Genomic DNA, 19,087 nt, shown 5'->3' with positions numbered 1-19,087 from the left:
GTTTAAGCACATTTTGTTATTAAGCACCAACAACCAACATATACATTTTGGATACAGTACAATAACGAAAAGTTGGATATGTAGCTTTAATTTGAAAAAATTTTCTGCATTACAAAATCTGAACACCTAAAATCTTAGCAGCAGTGGATGTATATATTTTATATAGTTATAACTTTTAACAAATGCTACAGACAAGATCACTGCTACACTTCAAACTAAATTGGCTCTTTCAGCACAACTGATTTATACAGTTTTGTATTTTGGCTGTTTTAAACAACATAAAGATAAATGAAAGTATAGCTGTCAGCCAGTATGCTATTTAAAACAGAACAAAACACTAGAACTTCACTCATCGGCATTTTGGTAAACCACAATCCCACAGATCCTCACTGAAATGGGAAATCCAGATTTGCAGTTCACAGTGATGGGGACAGACAGTGCAAGTGATATCACACTCTCCATGGGGTATGTAGGACAAACCACCTCACCCCCGTAGCTTAGCTCATGCACTCTCAGCAGCTGTGGAAACAGCTCTAATCCACAACTTGCAATTGACTATTTCTCTTCACTGCCATGCTTCTGCTACACTGGAAGAGTGAATATAGGAATCCTCTCATTATACTGGAAAAGTGAATAGGTGCTGCCATGGCAGAGAAGATATAGAAAGTCAGCCACTGCTTCCACTCCACTATTCTCTTCTTCTTCTTCAACTGCTCTGATGGGAGTTTCTGCTATGTTCCCCAGCTCCTTGAGTCCAAGTGCAAGGAGCAAATAGAGATGGGCACTGGTCATTCTCTGTGCTAACCAAATCTCCCTCGCCAAAGGACCAGAGAGACAGCTCTCCAAAAAGTTGCTGCTGAAGATGTAGAGTTGGGTCACAGCCGTAGTCTTTCTAAAAGAACTGCTTGCCCTCATTCAGCCTACCAACTTGCTTTGTATGTACTCTTGTAGCTATAGGAGTGCCACAACAGCAGCAAAAAGAACAGGAGTACTTGTGCACCTTAGAGACCAACACATTTATTTGAGCATAAGCTTTTGTGGGCTACAGCCTACTTCATCGGATGCATAGACTGGAACATACAGCAAGAAGATATTTATACATACAGAGAACATGAAAAGGTGGAAGTAGCCATACCAACTGTAAGAGGCTAATCAATTGAGATGAGCTATCATCATCAGCAGCAGAAAAAAAAAAACAACTTTTGAGGTGATAAGCGAGATGACCCATAGAAGGTGTAAGGATACTTAACATGGGGAAATAGATTCAATTAGTGCAATGACCCAACCATTCCCAGTCTCTGTTCAACCCAAGTTAATTATATCTAATTTGCATATTAATTCAAGTTCAGCAGTCTCTCTTTGGAGTCTGTTTTTGAAGTTTTTTTGTTGCAAAATTGCCACCTTCAAGTCTGTCACTGAGTGGTTAGAGAGGCTGAAGTGTTCTCCCACCGCAAGACTCTGTCCTTCCACCTGAGACATAGCATCAGCATGAGAAGCAGAGAAGAACAGCTGATAATTTTAAGTAAATTACATCTATCTCATGAGTTCAGGGGAAATCATGAAAATTCAGAGACAAATGACATTCTACAATATGAGGTTTGTGACTAATAGGATATAGCGATTAATTGTATAGTCTAATATCAACTAATAATATCAACACCCAAGGGCTGTGTTGAAAAGATAATTTACAAGCAAGAAGAAACCAATGGCTAAAATTGGTGTCAGAAGTTAGGTTTCACTGGGGGGGAATGATGAGGACATGGGACTCAAAAAAGAGAGACTTTGGTCAGCAAAAACAGCATGACAGAATGAGGCGGCCTATCAAGCCTAGTCTAATTCGAGAGCCACTGGAAAGAGAGAGACCTGCAGAGACCAGCCAGATGGCATTTTGGACTGGGGAAGCAAGCCAAGGTTTAGCTATGCTCCTGTCATGGCTGATTCATCTGCCTCAGGCACCTATCCATGACTGATCAACACACCAGCTCTTGCAGACATCAACAGAAAGGTGTCTTTCCCCATACTTTTCTATTTTGCTCTCTCTTCCACTTTGTCTCCTTGCCAAAAGCAGCAATAGCCCCAACAACAAGCAACTGAGTTAAAGGTCCAGCTATAGACCTATTATTTATCTTACCCCAAAAGAAGGACTCTCTGATAAAACCAAGGACTTTAATATCTACTCTCTGAAAAAAAAACTTTGCTGAGCTTTGGCTAAGATTGTTTTGACTGAATAAACATTCAATTTTTTTACTTTAAATTCTTTTTTTCTTGTCTTTTATGTTCAATAAACTAAGACCTTGGCATGAATTTTACAATGCTTGTCATGGTGCCTAAGGAAGCCCAGGTATCTGTGCTCCCAAACCCCAAAACATGTTTACCTGTTTAATATTCTACAGTAACAAAATCATAGTAATAATTCTGACTATCTGGGCCCATTTCTTTAATTAGATTAATAAACCACCATCTTTGTAATTCCATCTGCCTATAATACTGGAAATAAATAAACTCACAAACAGTTGAGACAATGACTTTTTCAAGCCAGCATCCAAAAAGGCATTAAGTTGAAAAATGATTTAGTTTAGACATTCACCACCATCACATTGCTACACATTTAACAAGAAAACTGGGAACACAAAATAGTACATGTCCACAAGGTGGTCTAATTAACATTCTTGGAGCTTTAACATTTGCATTTCTGTGATTTTAACTATGTAGTGGAACCTCAATATTAACATGGGTATCTGTATTGTATTTAATTTCCCAGAGGTTTGTTTTGGTGTGTGGGTGTTTTTAAGGAAAAATACTAAGCTTGGTATGCATCTTCTTGAAGAGAAAGATGCTTACCTTGTGGGAACTGGTGGTTCCTCAAGATGTGTGGTCCCTATCTAGGGTTACCATTCGTCCGGATTTACCCGGACATGTCCTCCTTTTGTGTGCTAAAAATAGCGTCCGGGGGGAATTTGTAAAGCACTCACAATGTCCGGGATTTCCCCCCCACAGAGCAGAGCGAGCGGCTGGGAGGGCTGCAGGGAAGTCCCGGGCTGGACTCAGGAGCAGCTGTAGAGGAGCCGGATCCACCCTGCATTCTGAGCCGGCAGCTCCCTTGCAGCCCAGTCCGGCAGCACTGTGCAGGGCCAGACCGGGTTTTGTTGTGCAGGGCCAGGGACTGGGTTTTGTTGTGCTGGGGAGCTCAGCCACGTGTCCAGCTCGGCTGCACAGAGCCCAACACTCTGTTCTGAGCAGCAGGGTAAGGAGGTCAGGGGGCAGGAAGGTTCTGGAGGTGGCAGTCAAGAAACGGGGGGGGCTTTTTGGGGGGAGTGGAGAAAGTTTTGGGCAGTCAGGGTACAGGTAGGGGGTAGGGTCCTGGGGGGCAGTTGGGGGGGGTCTTAGGAGGGGGCAGTTAGGGGACAAGGAACAGGGAGTCTTAGGTAGGGGGTGGGGTTCTGGAGGGCAGTTAGGAGCAGGGGTCCCAGGAGGGGGCAGTCAGGGGACAAGGAGCAGGGGGGGAGTGTTTGGGAGTTCTGGGGGGGGCTGTCAGGTGGCACGGGTGGGGAGATGGATCGGAGCAGTCAGGGGACAGGGAGCAGAGGGGTTTAGATGGGTTGGGAGTTCTGGGGGGGGCTGTCAGGGGGTGGGGAGTGGTTGGATGGGGCGTGGGAGTCCCAGGGGTCTGTCTGGGGGTGGGAGTGTGGATAAGGGTTGGGGCAGTCAGGGGACAAGAGGCAGGGAGGCTTAGATAGGGAGTGGAGTCCTGGGGGGCAGTTAGGGGCAGGGGTCCCAGGAGGGGGCAGTCAGGGGACAAGGAACGGGGGGAGGGTTGGGGGTTCTGGGGAGACGGGAAGTGGGAGGGACAGGGGCGGGGCTAGGGCGGGGCTCCTCCCGTCCTCTTTTTTTCTTGCTGAAATATGGTAACCCTATCCCTATCTGTATCCCCCACCGGGTGTACATGCACTAGGAGTTGGAGAATTATTGCAAGCAGTATACGCAGGTCTGCACATGTCCTATAGTCCTCATACCTCAAACTGAGGACATAAAGGGTGAAGCAGTCCAATTGCCACTCCAGTTCCTTCTCTACCCTGAATTAGGAATGATGCAAAGCAGAGGAGGAGGGCAGGTAGTGGAATGCAGATAGGGACCACACATCTTGAAAAACCTCCCGTTACAACAAATTAAGTAACTTTCTCTTTTTCTTCAAGCACCGGTCCATACGTATACTCCACAGCGGGTGACTGACAAGCAGTATTCAAGTAGGAAAAGGGTGCAAGAGCCATCCAAAGGATTGCTGTCCCAAAGGGTGCATCAATAGAGGTATCCAGTATTAGAGCATAATGTCTTTCACATGTGGAGGAAACACCACGTAACTGCCTTGCAAATGTCAATTAGAGGTACTTCATGAAGCTATGATACTTGGTACTGTTGTCACTTGTGCTCTTGTAGAATGAGCCCTTATCTCTGAGGGCAGGAAGATGTGACAGCTGGTAGCAGAGCACAGTACAGCCTGAGATCCATTTAGAGAGTCTCTGGGAGGTGATTGCTTGGCCTCAAATTCATTCTGCTTTGGCAAAAAATGGTCTAGGTGATTTTCTAATTAGTTTTGTCCTTTGTAGATAAAGGTCCAGTTTGTCATACACTGAGGGAATGAAATCTCCTGTCCTCCTCCAATGCAAGCAGTTTTTGGGAAAAAAAATAATCCAGTCAATCCTTTTACATGTAAGTGACCATAAGAACGGCCATACTGGGTCAAACCAATGGTCCATCTATCCCACTATCCCATCTTCCAACAGTGACCAATGCCAGATGCTTCAGTGGGAATGAACAGAACAGGGCAATTATTGAGTCATCCATCCCCTGTCATCCAGTCCCAGATTCTGCCAGTCAGAGGCTTAGGAACACCTACAGCAAGGGGTTCCATCTCTATCTTTGCTAATAGCCATTGATGGACCTGTCCTCCAGGAACTTAATTCTTTTTCGACCCCAGTTATACTTTTGGCCTTCACATCCCCTGACAACAAGTTCCACAGGTTGCTTGTGCACTGTGTGAAGAAGTACCGTATATACTTGTTCATAAACCGAATTTTTTTGGTAAAAAAGTAAAGCATTAAAGTGCGGGGGTTGGCTGATCAACGGGTCTACAACAGAATATGATGATTTTAAGCTCTACTGAATTATTGAAATGAATATTTAATACATTGTCGTTTTGTTTACCTGAAGCGTTCGAAGGCACGGAGTCCCTCAGCTCCCAGTGGCTGCAGTTCGCCTTCCCAGCCAATGGGAGCTGCGGGAAGTGGTGCGGGCCGAGGGACTTGCTGGCCGCCACTTCCCGCAGCTCCCATTGGCTGGGAACGGTGAACCACGGCCACTGGGAGCTGAGGGGCTCCGTGCCTGCGAATGCTCCAGATAAACAAAACGTCCCGTCCTGCTAGCAGCTTACCCTGACGGGCCAGGAGCCAAAGTTTGCCAACCCCTGAAATATAGGGTCGGCTTATGAAAAGGTCATACAGTTTTTGCCATTTTTACCTATCCACCTTGGGGGGGTCAGCTTATAAACAAATTGGCTAATTAACAAGTATATATGGTACTTCTTTTTCTTTTAAACCTCCTGCCTATTAATTTCATCGGGTGACCCCTGGTTCTTGTGTTATGGGAAGGGGTAAACAGCACTTCCTTATTCACTTTCTTCACACCATTCATGATTTTATAGACCTTTATCATATCTCCCCCATTTGTTGTCTCTTTTCCAAGCAGGAAAGCCCAGTTTTATGAATCTCTCCTCATATGGAAGCTGTTCTATACTCTTAATCATTTTTGTTGCCCTTCTCTGTATCTTTTCCCATTCCAATATATCTTTTTTTGAGATGGGGTGCTTAGAACTGCATGCAGTACTCAAGGTGTGCGTGTACCATGGCTTTATATAGAGGCATTATGATATTTTCTGTTTTATTATCTATCCCTTTCCTAATGGTTGCTAACATTATATTAGCTTTTTTGGCTGCCACTGCACACCGAGGAAGAAGTTTTCAGAGAACTACCCACAATGACTCCAAGATCCCTTTCATGAGTGGTAAAAGCTAATTTAGACCCCATCATTTTATATGTATAGCTGGGATTAGGTTTTCCAATTGCATTACTTTGCGACTCCAAAACTACCAAAGTTCACAACAAGGATATAGTTGTAATGAGACTATGTCCTTACAGAATATGGTGTATCATAGTTCCGCCATTAGGGTTCTGAGCTCACCTACCCTTCTAGTTGAGGTGATGGCTATATGGAAAGCAACTTTCATTGACAGGTGAGACATGGAACATGTAGCAAGCGGTTCAAAGGGCGTAAGCTTAGTGAGAGCCAAAAGTATAAGGTTTACGTCTCAGTGAGGAGTAGACATCCTCACTAGCAGGAAGGTACTGATTAGGGCAGGGGTCGGCAACCTTTCAGAAGTGGTGTGCCGAGTCTTCATTTATTCACTCTGATTTAAGGTTTTGCGTGCCAGTCATACATTTTAACGTTTTTAGAAGAACAACAAGGAGTCTGGTGGCACCTTAAAGACTAACAGATTTATTTGGGCATAAGCTTTCGTGGGTAAAAACCTCACTTCTTCAGATGCATAGAGTGAAAATTACAGATGCAGGCATTATATACTGACACATGGAGAGCAGGGAGTTACTTCGCAAGTGGAGAACCAGTGATGACAGGGCCAATTCAATCAGGGTGGATGTAGTCCACTCCCAATAATAGATGAGGAGGTGTCAATTCCAGGAGAGGAAAAGCTGCTTCTATAATGAGCCAGCCACTCCCAGTCCCTATTCAAACCCAGATTAATGGTGTTAAATTTGCAAATGAATTTTAGTTCTGCTGTTTCTCTTTGAAGTCTGTTTCTGAAGTTTTTTTGTTGAAGGATGGCTACTTTTTAAATCTGTTATTGAATGTCCAGGGAGATTGAAGTGTTCACTTACTGGCTTTTGTATGTTACCATTCCTGATGTCCAATTTGTGTCCATTTTTAGAAGGTCTCTTTCTATAAGTCTCTAATATATAACTAAACTAACAACAACAAGATGACATTCATAGGAGATTTGGGAACCAAAATTGTCTGGGTCAGTTGTAGGTGATGAGGATGATTCATGCCCTGTCCTGTTGAAGTTTCCATAAGACCAATGGCAGGAGTGTTATGGGAGGAAAGAAGTTACTCACCTTTCGTAGTAATGATGGTTCTTCGATGTGTGTCCCCCTGTGGGTGCTCCACTGTAGGTGTGCTTGAGTCCCTGCACTGCTGATTGAAAACCTTTGGTGGCAGCATCCCTTGGTCCCGCACATGAATGGTCTCTTCTTTTGTTGCACCATGAGGCTAACCAGACCGTGTAAGCCAGCAAAGGTTAAAGAATATTTAGATAAGACCTGCTCCATTTAAGCAGAGTGGTACTGGTTGTCTTCGAGATAGACGTAGAGGGTGACCTCCTTATGTGCTTATGAGAGCATTTCTTGCCTTCTCAATGAGACCCTAGCTGAGTGTCTATAGGAAAGGATTCCCTTGCACCAGAGTCTGACTTCGCGGTGGGAGACACACTCCGTGTTGATTCAGGTCAACGTACAACTCCCACAGCCTGGGTCCGACTGCAGCCGCATGGCCTTCTCCATAAGGTACTTTCTAAGCTGTAATTCCCGTGCCTCACCGATATGGCTAAGGAAAGAGTGGCAGATTTTGCACTTAGCCACGAGGAGTGCCTCCCCCAGGCAACACAGACAGTGTTTATGGTCTTTGTTGACCGAAAAATAACAAGGGCCGGACACAAGTTTTTGAAGCCCAGAATTCTGGGAATAGTCCAATACTCATAACCGGATAAGGGGTCCCAGAAGTGGGGAAATCTATCCAATTAGAAAAAACTATATACAAAGGCACTAAGGCCAATTTTGAAATATTTACAGATCAAAGAATAACTATGAGGAAGCAGCAGCTCTGTACACTGGAGGTTCTGACCCAGGCCAGGTGGTGATAAGCAGGAACTGGAGAGGTGGCTGGTCCACTCTGCCCTTTATGTCCTTGGTTTGAGGCATAAAGAGAGTTATGGCACATGTGCAAACCAATGGACGCTGCTTGCAAGAATTCTCCAACTCTGGATGCATGCGGACCCACAGTGGAAAAAACACATAGGAACCAGCACTCGAAGAACTATTACTTTGGGGCTGGCTAGCTTTTTGGACTCAGTTTTGCTAATTTTGCCAGTGAAAATTGTAAGTTCCTTTAAACCCATCAGTGCTCACTTATGAACAATTCCAAAACCATAGAAGACAAAGGGAGTCTTTTCATGACTTCAGTGGGTTTTGGATCAGGCCTTTATCCAGCTGCACACATGTGCATAATACTTATGTATCTTTAAGAGTGTTCCTATAGAATAATTTTTCTGCTGTATATACTCACTTAATTATCAAATGTTCATATGTTTTAAAAATCTAAACCAACTGCTTTCCATTCAACAAGCCAGGAATCAAACCTCAACGAAGACTGTGAGCCCAGGACCTTATCCTACTACAACTGACTTTATAGGGAGCAGTAGGCCACAGTTAGAGTGCCTTTATTCATAAGTGAAATTAATGACATGCCTAGTTTGTGTAAGAAACAGAATTTGGTGCTAATGCCTTTGCCAAGTTTCACACTTCAGCTATTTGTGCCATAGCCATTTTTTTCAAGAGTGTGGTTAGAATAATTTTCATAATGGATACAGTGGATTTTGTTTTCATATTCACAAAACTCAAACAGCTCAAGGGAATTTTGCTCAAACTTTCTACACAAAAAAAATCACCTCCAGGCAGAGACCAAGCATGGAAAATTGAACCCCAAATGTCAATTTCTGTGACGTTATAAGTGTGTGAAACCAGGGGTTTATTACAGAATCTACTTAGCAAGCTTAAATAAAGCAGTTGCTACTGATGACTACTATAGTAATAAATAGGCATTTTTCCTAATTTCTACGTTTTGTTCATATGTAAATCCGAGACACTGAAATCTTTTACATCAGCTTCCTCAATTTCTGAAGACTGACTAAAGAAAGGAAAAGCAGATTGATCTAGATTCTAGATAGTGGTTTATAAATATAATGTTAATTTTTAAAATTAACAATAAAAAACAGCAGTTCAAAACCTCGCGTGCCACATAGTAGCTCCAGGCTCCATTCCTAATCTTACAGCCTAATCCAGTCGTGTCTCCCTGCAAAATTGAATTTCTACATTAACATTAACTCAATTCAATTGCTCCCTGGCACACAATAATTCTGTGCCATACAAGGGCAAGTATCTACACCCAATAGAAGAAATTTAAAAGAAAGTGCTAGATGGGATATAGTGTCTGGTTCTTAGCTTGTGCGCTGCAACAAAACATGGTTTAGATTTAAACCATTTTGAAGATACAGAGCAGTAAATGATGTTCCACAAATCTCTTTCAGATGTTTTTCCCTGAAGATCAAGTGTGTTCATGCGCTGAATCCATATGCAGTCAGATAACTTCAGAATACTTAAGCAACACTACACTTAAACTTCCCAGAGAATGCTAGAATGTAATCAGTTTTCAATTTTGATATTTATTTCAACAACATGTTATATGGGTTAAAACCTGCCAAATGATGAACACACCGGTGCTGAGCACCCTTAACTCCTATTAACTTCAACAGGACTTGTTGGTGCTCAGTACCTTACAGGATTGAGTGTCCCATATGAAAGCAGATGTTTACCACTTTGGTAAGGCACGTAAAAGTATTGAGTGCTATGGGAATCTCCAGTGAGCAACATTAGATAGTGTAGTTCCCAAGGCACAAACGGAGATAGAGATAGCCTCACCAATAATTTCAATTTTAATAGATACTGTACAAGCTATTTTATCTAACCACACAAAGTTACTATAGAAGCAGACAGCAAAATATTTCCAATTACTCTCATACTACTGAAATATAATACTGAATGTTTATGACTTTATAGATGTCTGTTGAAAGTTTCTCATGCTATGTAATACTCTCCTGCTTTGAGGAATTAACTGCAGATCACCACTGTGGATGCAACACACTACATGCTTGAGTACACTGGAGCTTGGCTAATAAAGCATCTGAAACAGATTTCTGACATATCGTTCACTTGCTTAGTATCTCTGAAATGGCTTAACAAATATAAACTGTGTTTTGTTACCATGCACGAACAGCTAGCCAGCTATGGTCACTCTGTCCCACCCAGTGCTTTCTTCTAATTTCCTCTGCTTATGGTGAAGGGATCCTTGCCCGAGCCTGACATAGAATCACTTTATGTAAAAAAAAACATCTGAGTGAGCTTTAACGCAGGAATCCAAAACTGATGAGGGATGAGATTCTGTAGACATGCTGTAATGTGAAAATGTTATGTGTGGTAACATAATGAAAACATGTATTTATCAATATAAATGTGCCAAAACTTTTGTACTGTTTGGATTGCACTTATCCTGATTCATAAATCTCTAAGGAAGAATGAGATAGGAGTAAATTCAACAAGTTTATTTTGAACTGAATGAGTACTCCAGTACTCCTAACTTTGCACTTAGTTACCAAGGTTGACAACAAAATTTTTGCTGTTGGAAAAATGATTAAAAGATTGTTAATAAGGAGTTAACATGTTACACTGGTAGGCTTGTTGCACTAACATTTTACTTTTAAAACATTTAGGGACTGATCCAAAGTGCACTCTTTCCACGGACGTCAATGGGTTTTGGATCAGACTGTTAAGACGGTATTTGTCTTGTATGATCTGGCAAATATCCAAATGCCTCATGAGGTGAGAGCTCTTCACCCACTGAAGTCTGTGGAACTGAAGAGCACACTTTAGTTGATACACAGAATATGTACTAATTTAAGAGAGGTAACGTTTCAAGATCAATTATTGTAATTAGAGTAACTTTCAAGTGGAAATGCATTCATGTAGTGGGCTTACTAAGCAAATCATTAGATACTGAACTGAAAGGACCTCACTATATTTTGGTTTGGTCAACAGAATTATTCCTAATAAATCCCTAAAATGACTCCATTCTACTACTACTAATTTTCACTATGAAATTGAGTGTACTTTTCTTATGCTACAGTTCTGTAGGTCATATACCCAAGTTTTTCAACATTATCTAAAGCAGGGGTTCTCAAACTGGTGGCCATGGGGTTATTACCTGGGGGGTCGCAAGCTGTCAGCCTCCACCACAAACCCCGCTTCACCTCCAGCATTTATAATAATGTTAAATATAAAAAAGTGTTTTTAGTTTACAACGGGGGTCGCACTCAGAGACTTGCTGTGTACACCAGTACAAAAGTTTGAGAACCACTGATCTAAAATATCTAAAGTAAAGTAAAAGAGGCAAAATGACCAGAAAAACATAACATTTTATATGTTCTCAAAACATAACTGCAAAGATAAAACACTCCAATGTATAGTACTTTTCCACTGAACTGCTGGTTCCATACACTATGGCCCCAGTAAAAAGAATTACATTAAAGATTTAGGCAAAATGAAGAGAATTCCCAGAACAACCACAAAGTTATTAAGGGATTTAATGAGAGACAAGACTAAAAGAACTGGATACATATAGATTATCGTTATTATTATTATTTGTATTTCAGTAACTCCTCGCAGCCCCATCCCAGGATAAGGGCCCCACTGTATTAGGCACTGTACATTGAAATTTACAACAAAAACAAAAAAAGTTCCTGTCCCAGAGAGTTCACAGTCAAGTAATATTACAAGACACAACAGAAGGAAGAAATGGGCAAAAGAGGTGGGGGAGAGGGGAGGAGAGAGAGAGAGAGATGTGAGGACAAGATGACAGCATAATGAGGAAGCTTTGCAGTTAAACTGGTAGTCTCATCTTGTCATTAGCCTAGCCACTGTCAGATGGCAGGATTTTACAGGTAAATCTTAAGAAGGGATGTGAAAGAGGACAGGGATTTTATGGAGTTTTTCCCTCAAGTATGGGAACAGGTGGGAGAAAGCGTGAAGGTGCCTGAGTGAGAAGTGCAGGCTGAGCACGGTCAATAAGGGCCAGATTTTCAGATAAGTCTCAACTAAGCCTCAATTTTGGCAGGCACAATTTTGCACCTGCTGTGTACTGCATATGCAAATACTGTAGTTAGATGCCTAGCTACCCAGTTTGTGGGTGCAGACAGTCAGACATCTACTAGAATTTGTGCCTGCAGGAGCAATTTTAAAAACGGAGCTTGCTTCTAAAAATCTGAACCCAGGGAAAATCTGAGCACTGTCTGTAAGTCCTTGTAAAGTGTAAACACAAAAGAGGGAAGGAATTGGACAGAGTGGTACAAGGCCATACAGGCAGGATTACTGGGATACAACTAAGAAAAGGCACACTTAGGTAACGTTTCGGCGGGGGGAATGGTCTCTTAGGTGAAGCACTGCAACCTCAATAACTTGAAGTGTTTAAAACTACTTAAAGCACTACAGTACCCTATGGGAACAATCCTGCTCTGAAGCAGAAATGCCTCATACTGTTGATACCCCATTATTTTCCATGATTTTGTGACAACATGATTTAACACTGTATAAAGTGTGAGCAAAAATAATATTAAAAAGACACTGAATTTCTAACTTTGGTATTAATATTAAACGCTGTTTTTCACATCATTTGGTTCGTAGAGTAGCTTATTTATTGTACTTATTGTACCACTTTTTGTATAACTTTGCAAAATGATTTTGGTTGAAAGTTTAAAACTACCAGTACAACTTCAGATGTAGAGATTCAATTTCCTTTTATACACAGTGTGCTTCTTATTGTGGGGAGGTAAACAATTCTTTTGTCAACCATTAGATATAAATTAAAATATAAGGTTAATGTTAGCAAAGTTTACTGTTGTCTTAATACTTCTTTATAAATGACAACTGAAAAAAATTAATTCATTTAACAAATCTGCTTATAATATTTTAAATAGTCTGTATGTTCCTTTTTCCTACCTGGCCGGTCTGAAAATGCCTTGCAAACTGATTAACCACTCGATAGTCACTTGCAAAATACTCCATGAGGATAGAAGGAACTTCAGCAAAATCAGTAGGACATCTCGTCCCTAGGGAAGGAAAAGATTGAGAATATGAGTATACAGCTATTTACGTTAGCACACATAATTCTATCTTTCCAAGAGCTCGTTAGCATTTAATGTGGACTTCTAATGAACTGTAATATTCTTTCATTCCTTAAGTCAATATTTTATTTCTATACCATTACTGTACATATTGGCAGAAAAACTTCATTATTATCCTACACATTTTACTATAAATCACAAAGTAAAAAAATATTTGAACAGCTGGGTGAGGCACTTTATGAAACTGTGGACCACACCTTGCTAAAATAAACCAAGCTGCAGCCAATCTGGCCCTACATAAAACATCAAATCTTCTGAATTGTCCTCAACCTAAATCCAGTCACAATGTAAATCAAACTTTGCATTAATCCCACTCACAATCCTTGTTCTTAACTCCCATCTGTTTGCTGAGCTCACGTATCTCTGTTTTATATTAGCCTTTCTTTACAATGCAATCATCAGGTGAAAGCATTTTTGCAGGTTCAAAACATGTTCTAAATAAATTTGAGGAAGTAATTATTTGCCGTCACACAATGGTGTTTTAAAAAGCACAATCCCCAAATCCTCTCTCTCTTCCCTGATCACCTTCACTCTAGCTCTGTGTTATCAGCACTGTACCAACACTGAGAGGTACTAGAAAAAATGAGACATCATTGAACCAAAGCCGTATATACAGCAGCAACAAAAATGTGAGTCAGGAATAACAAGTCCTCAGTTATTTTATTTCCCCCCTGATCCCAATGTTAAGCTATCTCCTTCCTTGAAGAAAGGAAACTCTTTAAGCAAATATCACTTCCAACCTCAAATTTCGCTGCATGTGTATTAGGGCATGTCTACACTGCAGTAAAAAAACATGGAACTGATTAACAGGGCCCAGGTCAGCTCGTGGGGCTTGGTCTGCAGGACTAAAAATTGCAGTGCAGATATTCGGGCTCAGGCTGGAGCCCAGGCTCTGGAATGTGACTAGGGAAGGAGGTCTCAGAGCCTGGGCTCCAGACTGAGTGAGAACATCTACACTGCAACTTTTAGCCCCACAAGCTCAAGTCAGCTGACACAGCCGTGCAGGGGTGGCTCCAGGCACCAGCGCACCAAGCGCGTGCCTGGGGCAGCAAGCCACGGGGGCAGTCTGCCAGTCGCGGTGAGGGTGGCAGTCAGGCTGCTTTCGGCAGCATGCCTGCTGGAGGTCCGCCAGTCCCGCGGCTTCGGCGGTGGAGACGCCGATGGCGCGGCACCGGCGGCCCGCGTTACAAGTGGACCTCCCGCAGGCACGCCGCCGAAAGCTGCCTTCCTGCCGTGCTTGGGGCGGCAAAAAACACGCCCCTGCAGCCATATAAAAGAACTTTCTGAACTGTCTGCAAATATTAAATGCAGCATATGATGTGCCAACCAGTTTGGACAAAACCAGGCCTCTGACCTGTTTACCAAAGATGAGAGCAGGGCCATACAGCTTGCCAGCTGCCATCCAGTACACTGATGCTGAGTGCCATGCTTTGAAAAGGACTGACAATGAAAAAGGAGCTCTCTTTTTTTCTCATGTGCACTACCCCTTTTGTGTATGTCTGGTGATATATGACTTGGTAGGCAGTGCGTTCATTCACGTTTATTTATTTGTGATAAGACGACGTACTAAATTCCACACTGATAAATTACCAATTTGTTTTGTTTACCAACTAACAAAATGTACAGCCTGGCTTTGGAATTTCCATATTGCAAGTGCGTTGTTTTTTTAAAAAATCACTTTTGATGCAATTTTTTTCACAATAAGTTTTCTAAATCATTTACAACCCAGGATCATCATACTTTTATGTTGGGTGCAAGCTGAGTTCAATTTACTTTCAATCAACCCATTATTCTATTACTACAAACAGAACTTGAGAGGGGAGCTTGCAGGGCACTGGGCAACACCACTAGAAAGCATCAAAGGGACAGCAAGAAAGAGTTTGTTGGATTCCTTAGCAGAAAAGGGGACCAATTTCACTTTTTGTAATTGGGACTCTGAAAATCAAACTAATATCGGGAGGCTGAAGGAATTCTCACAGCATCCCAAAGGGAGTGGTAAATAGACTTACAACAAACTGATATGAAAAAGGAAAAAGAAAATTTGAGGTCAAGGATTACTCTAAATTTCTGACCTTCAGAGCAGAGTTAAAGTTTCAATCAAGGAAAGTGATAGCTGAATCAGAAACATAGAACAGTCCTTGTCTTAACTTTAAAGGAAAAGCTCCTTTCATCCTTGTTCATAGTTAAGGGTAGAGTAAAGTGAGATGGTCCACCGACTGCATTTTTCCCATCATCTTCAAAGGTACACATCATGACAATCCGCCCTCTGAGCAAAAGCTGGATACATGTCCCTTTGAAGCCAGTCAACGTCACTCTGTGCATTAGTCACTGGGCTCTCTAGAGACGACCCAGTGACTAATGGGATCTCCCCCTACCCATGATCCCATCCCAAAGACTGAGCATGCTGCTTTTCAATCTCCAACCTTGCCAGCCAGGCATCTGAATTGTGATAAAAGAACAGGAGTACTTGTGGCACCTTAGAGACTAACAAATTTATTAGAGCATAAGCTTTCGTGGACTACAGCCCACTTAAAGTGGGCTGTAGTCCACGAAAGCTTATGCTCTAATAAATTTGTTAGTCTCTAAGGTGCCACAAGTACTCCTGTTCTTTTTGCGGATACAGACTAACACGGCTGCTACTCTGAAACCTGAATTGTGATACTTTGCATGATGCTGCAATATACGTCCAGGTTGCATTTACAAGAGTAAGTTATACTTTTCCTACGTGCTAAAAGAGTCAAGACAGTAAACAGAGATAATAAATTGAATCAACAGGTGTGGAGGGTTAATTGGAAATGTGACTTTTCACAGGCTTGTCACTGAAACCTGCATTATGATATAAAGATCTCTAATACCCTAATAAAATTTAAAAGATTATACAATATTTTGGAAGATTAAGAAATACATAAACCCTGCAGACAGAATTACTCCATAGCTGCACACTTTATTTTAAAATGAGGTTTGAAGAAGTAAACTAAACTAAACTACCTACCTAACTACTGGTTTACCAGGTTCAAGATACTACAGTTATTTAAATACATACTCCCTACTTCAGGAAATTAATAAGTGCGAATTATTCATTCAAACATTTAACAACAACAAAAATCACTATTCCTGATGTCTTACCAGTGACATGTTGGTACCGAGTTCGTCCCAGCATGGAATGCATAGCATGTCCCATTTCATGGAACAGATTCTCCATCATGCCAGGGGTTAGTAATGTGGGTGAACTCTTAGTCGAATGGGGAAGACTCAGCATCAGAACAACAACAGGGAGCTGGTATTCTCCATCTTTCCTTAACCTGCCTCCACGAATTGTAAAGTGACAGTCCTTTGAAGATAAAATAACCACTCAGAAAAAGCCATGCTTACAGATACTGTTATCACATTAACAGTATTAAATAAATGCTGAATGTCTTAACATTAAGAGTCCTATTCTGCTCTGTTACACCAATGCAATCCCATTAACGTCATAGAGTTGCTTCAATGTAACATAGCAGAATTTGAGCCAGTCTTTATGATACTTTCCCTTCTCTGTTTACTATTTTTTTACTTGAGATTATAATAATGTTAAAAGATTCTTTTATTTCATAAAGATAAAAACAAAATATTGCAATAGCTTTAACATCTTGAACAAAATTTTATTTTCTAAAAGCAGCATGTTTAAGTTTAATCCATCTAAGGAGTAAATATCCAAAAGGTTAAAATTCCCATCTATCCCAAAAAGATTTATTTATTGTCACATCAGAACTTCGCTGACCTACAAATACTATATATCATATACAGTCTCTCCCCATTAATTGGCAGAGTTTTAACAGCAAGCTCTATTGTGAGGAGACATCTTATTAAGACATCATTCTTTTATAAAATATATCGCAGAACATGTTACAAAGTGTTAGCAAAAATAACTAAAACCAAACCACACTTGACAAAATAAGTAATAATGCTGTTTCACAGTGTGTGTTTGCTTATTCACAAATTCATAAAATTCAGGCATTTGCAAAACATTTCTCAGTCATTAATGCCAATTAATGAGGTTCTGTTGTATTTTGTTTTGTAGTTTATAGACTGGCACCACGGTGGTAGTCAGCATGTCTAAAAATTGTAGACAGCTTCATCTATTTAACGTGAAGTTTGAGAAATGATCAAGCTGACATTCTGGACTTTTGCCTTGGTACAGAGTGTATTTGATTTCAGATATTGGTTGTTCATAAGCAGCAGGTAGATAATAAGAAAGCACTAACTCTCAAAAACCTGCTTATTTTAGGGTTTTCATAGTGCCTGTCAGTGTAGTATCTGAGGATTCAACATATGTGGGGCTTATTAAAAGGAAGTTATTGGCAAAAATAAAAAGCTTAAAGGAAGTTAAACAATCAGTGTAATTATATATACTTTGGAATTAAGTATTCCTAGAATCTAAATACATTATAGATTTTTCTATAATTATGTTTGGCCTTACAGGTGGTCTTGTTATGTGTGAATTTGTTTGTTAGTTAGGGGAGAGGGATAGCTCAGTGGTTTGAGCACTGGCCTGCTAAACCCAGGGTGTTGTGAGTTCAATCCTTGAGGGGGCCAAAAAAAAAAAAAAAGTTGGGGATTGGTCCTGCTTTGAGCAGGGGGTTGGACTAGATGACCTCCTGAGGTCCCTTCCAACCCTGATATTCTATGATTCTAAGTCCAGATATATGTTGCTGGACTAACATTAATAGTAAATGACCCAAATACTGTAGTCCTTACTCAAGCAAAACCACCAGTGAAGTCAGCCCATAGCTGTTACCTGATGTGGTTTGTCTGCTCGTTGGTAGAAGTCACAATAGATGTACCCCAGCAAACCCTCATTTTCATGGACGACTGCCTGGAAAAGAAATAAATATATAATTTCCAAAGTTAAAGTTCTGCTGAGCTGGGAAGGTGAGAAAGTATCACTCTCAGATATATTCAATAGAAAAGGTTTATACTGCATATATTTTGCAGCACATTATACTTTTACATAAAAAATAATATAGGAATAATTTATTCTACTGCAGTTGAAATATTGATGTACAAATATTTCAAAGCTTGTCCTTCAAACTGCAGGTTTCAGAGTAACAGCCGTGTTAATCTGTATCCGCAAAAAGAAGAACAGGAGTACTTGTGGCACCTTAGAGACTAACCCACACATCACTGAACAAAACCACTAACCCAGGAACCTATCCTTGTAACAAACCCCGATGCCAACTCTGTCCACATATCTATTCAAGTGACATCATCATAGGACCTAATCACATCAGCCATACCATCAGGGGCTCGTTCACCTGCACATCTACCAATGTGATATATGCCATCATGTGCCAGCAATGCCCCTCTGCCATGTACATTGGCCAAACCGGACAGTCTCTACGCAAAAGAATTAATGGACACAAATCTGACATCAGGAATCAAAATACTCAAAAACCAGTGGGAGAACACTTTAACCTGTCTGGTCATTCAGTGACAGACCTGCGGGTGGCTATATTACAACAGAAAAACTTCAAAAACAGACTCCAAAGAGAGACTGGTGAGCTAGAATTGATATGCAAACTAGACACAATCAACTCCGGTTTGAATAAGGACTGGGAATGGCTGAGCCATTACAAACATTGACTCTATCTCCCCTTGTAAGTACTCTCACACTTATTATCAAACTGTCTGTACTCGGCTAGCTTGATTATCACTTCAAAAGTTTTTTTTCTCTTAATTAATTGGCCTCTCAGAGTTGGTAAGACAACTCCCACCTGTTTATGCTCTCTGTATGTGTGTATATATATATCTCCTCAATATATGTTCCATTCTATATGCATCCGAAGAAGTGGGCTGTAGTCCACGAAAGCTCATGCTCTAATAAATTTGTTAGTCTCTAAGGTGCCACAAGTACTCCTGTTCTTCAAACTGCACAAATTTCTGCAGTTTATATAAACTGATTACTCTCACAC

General features: G+C 41.0%; 1 protein-coding gene across 2 annotated transcripts in view; it reads right to left on the bottom strand.

Moving 5' to 3' along the window:
• The window catches only part of MIPEP (mitochondrial intermediate peptidase), a 117,043-nt gene that overhangs the window by 54,110 nt on the left and 43,846 nt on the right, over positions 1-19,087 (bottom strand). For both annotated transcript variants that reach the window (XM_054015425.1, XM_054015426.1), the window contains exons 12-14: positions 17,914-17,991; positions 16,263-16,467; positions 12,952-13,061 (exon numbers count right to left, since the gene is read on the bottom strand). In XM_054015425.1, the coding sequence (XP_053871400.1) occupies positions 12,952-13,061; positions 16,263-16,467; positions 17,914-17,991 (393 nt within the window). The remainder of the gene's footprint in view (positions 1-12,951; positions 13,062-16,262; positions 16,468-17,913; positions 17,992-19,087) is intronic.

Source organism: Malaclemys terrapin, chromosome 1 (genome assembly GCF_027887155.1).
Source record: "Malaclemys terrapin pileata isolate rMalTer1 chromosome 1, rMalTer1.hap1, whole genome shotgun sequence".
NCBI classification, from domain to species: Eukaryota; Metazoa; Chordata; order Testudines; family Emydidae; genus Malaclemys; species Malaclemys terrapin.
This window is presented reverse-complemented; position numbering and strand designations above follow the sequence as displayed.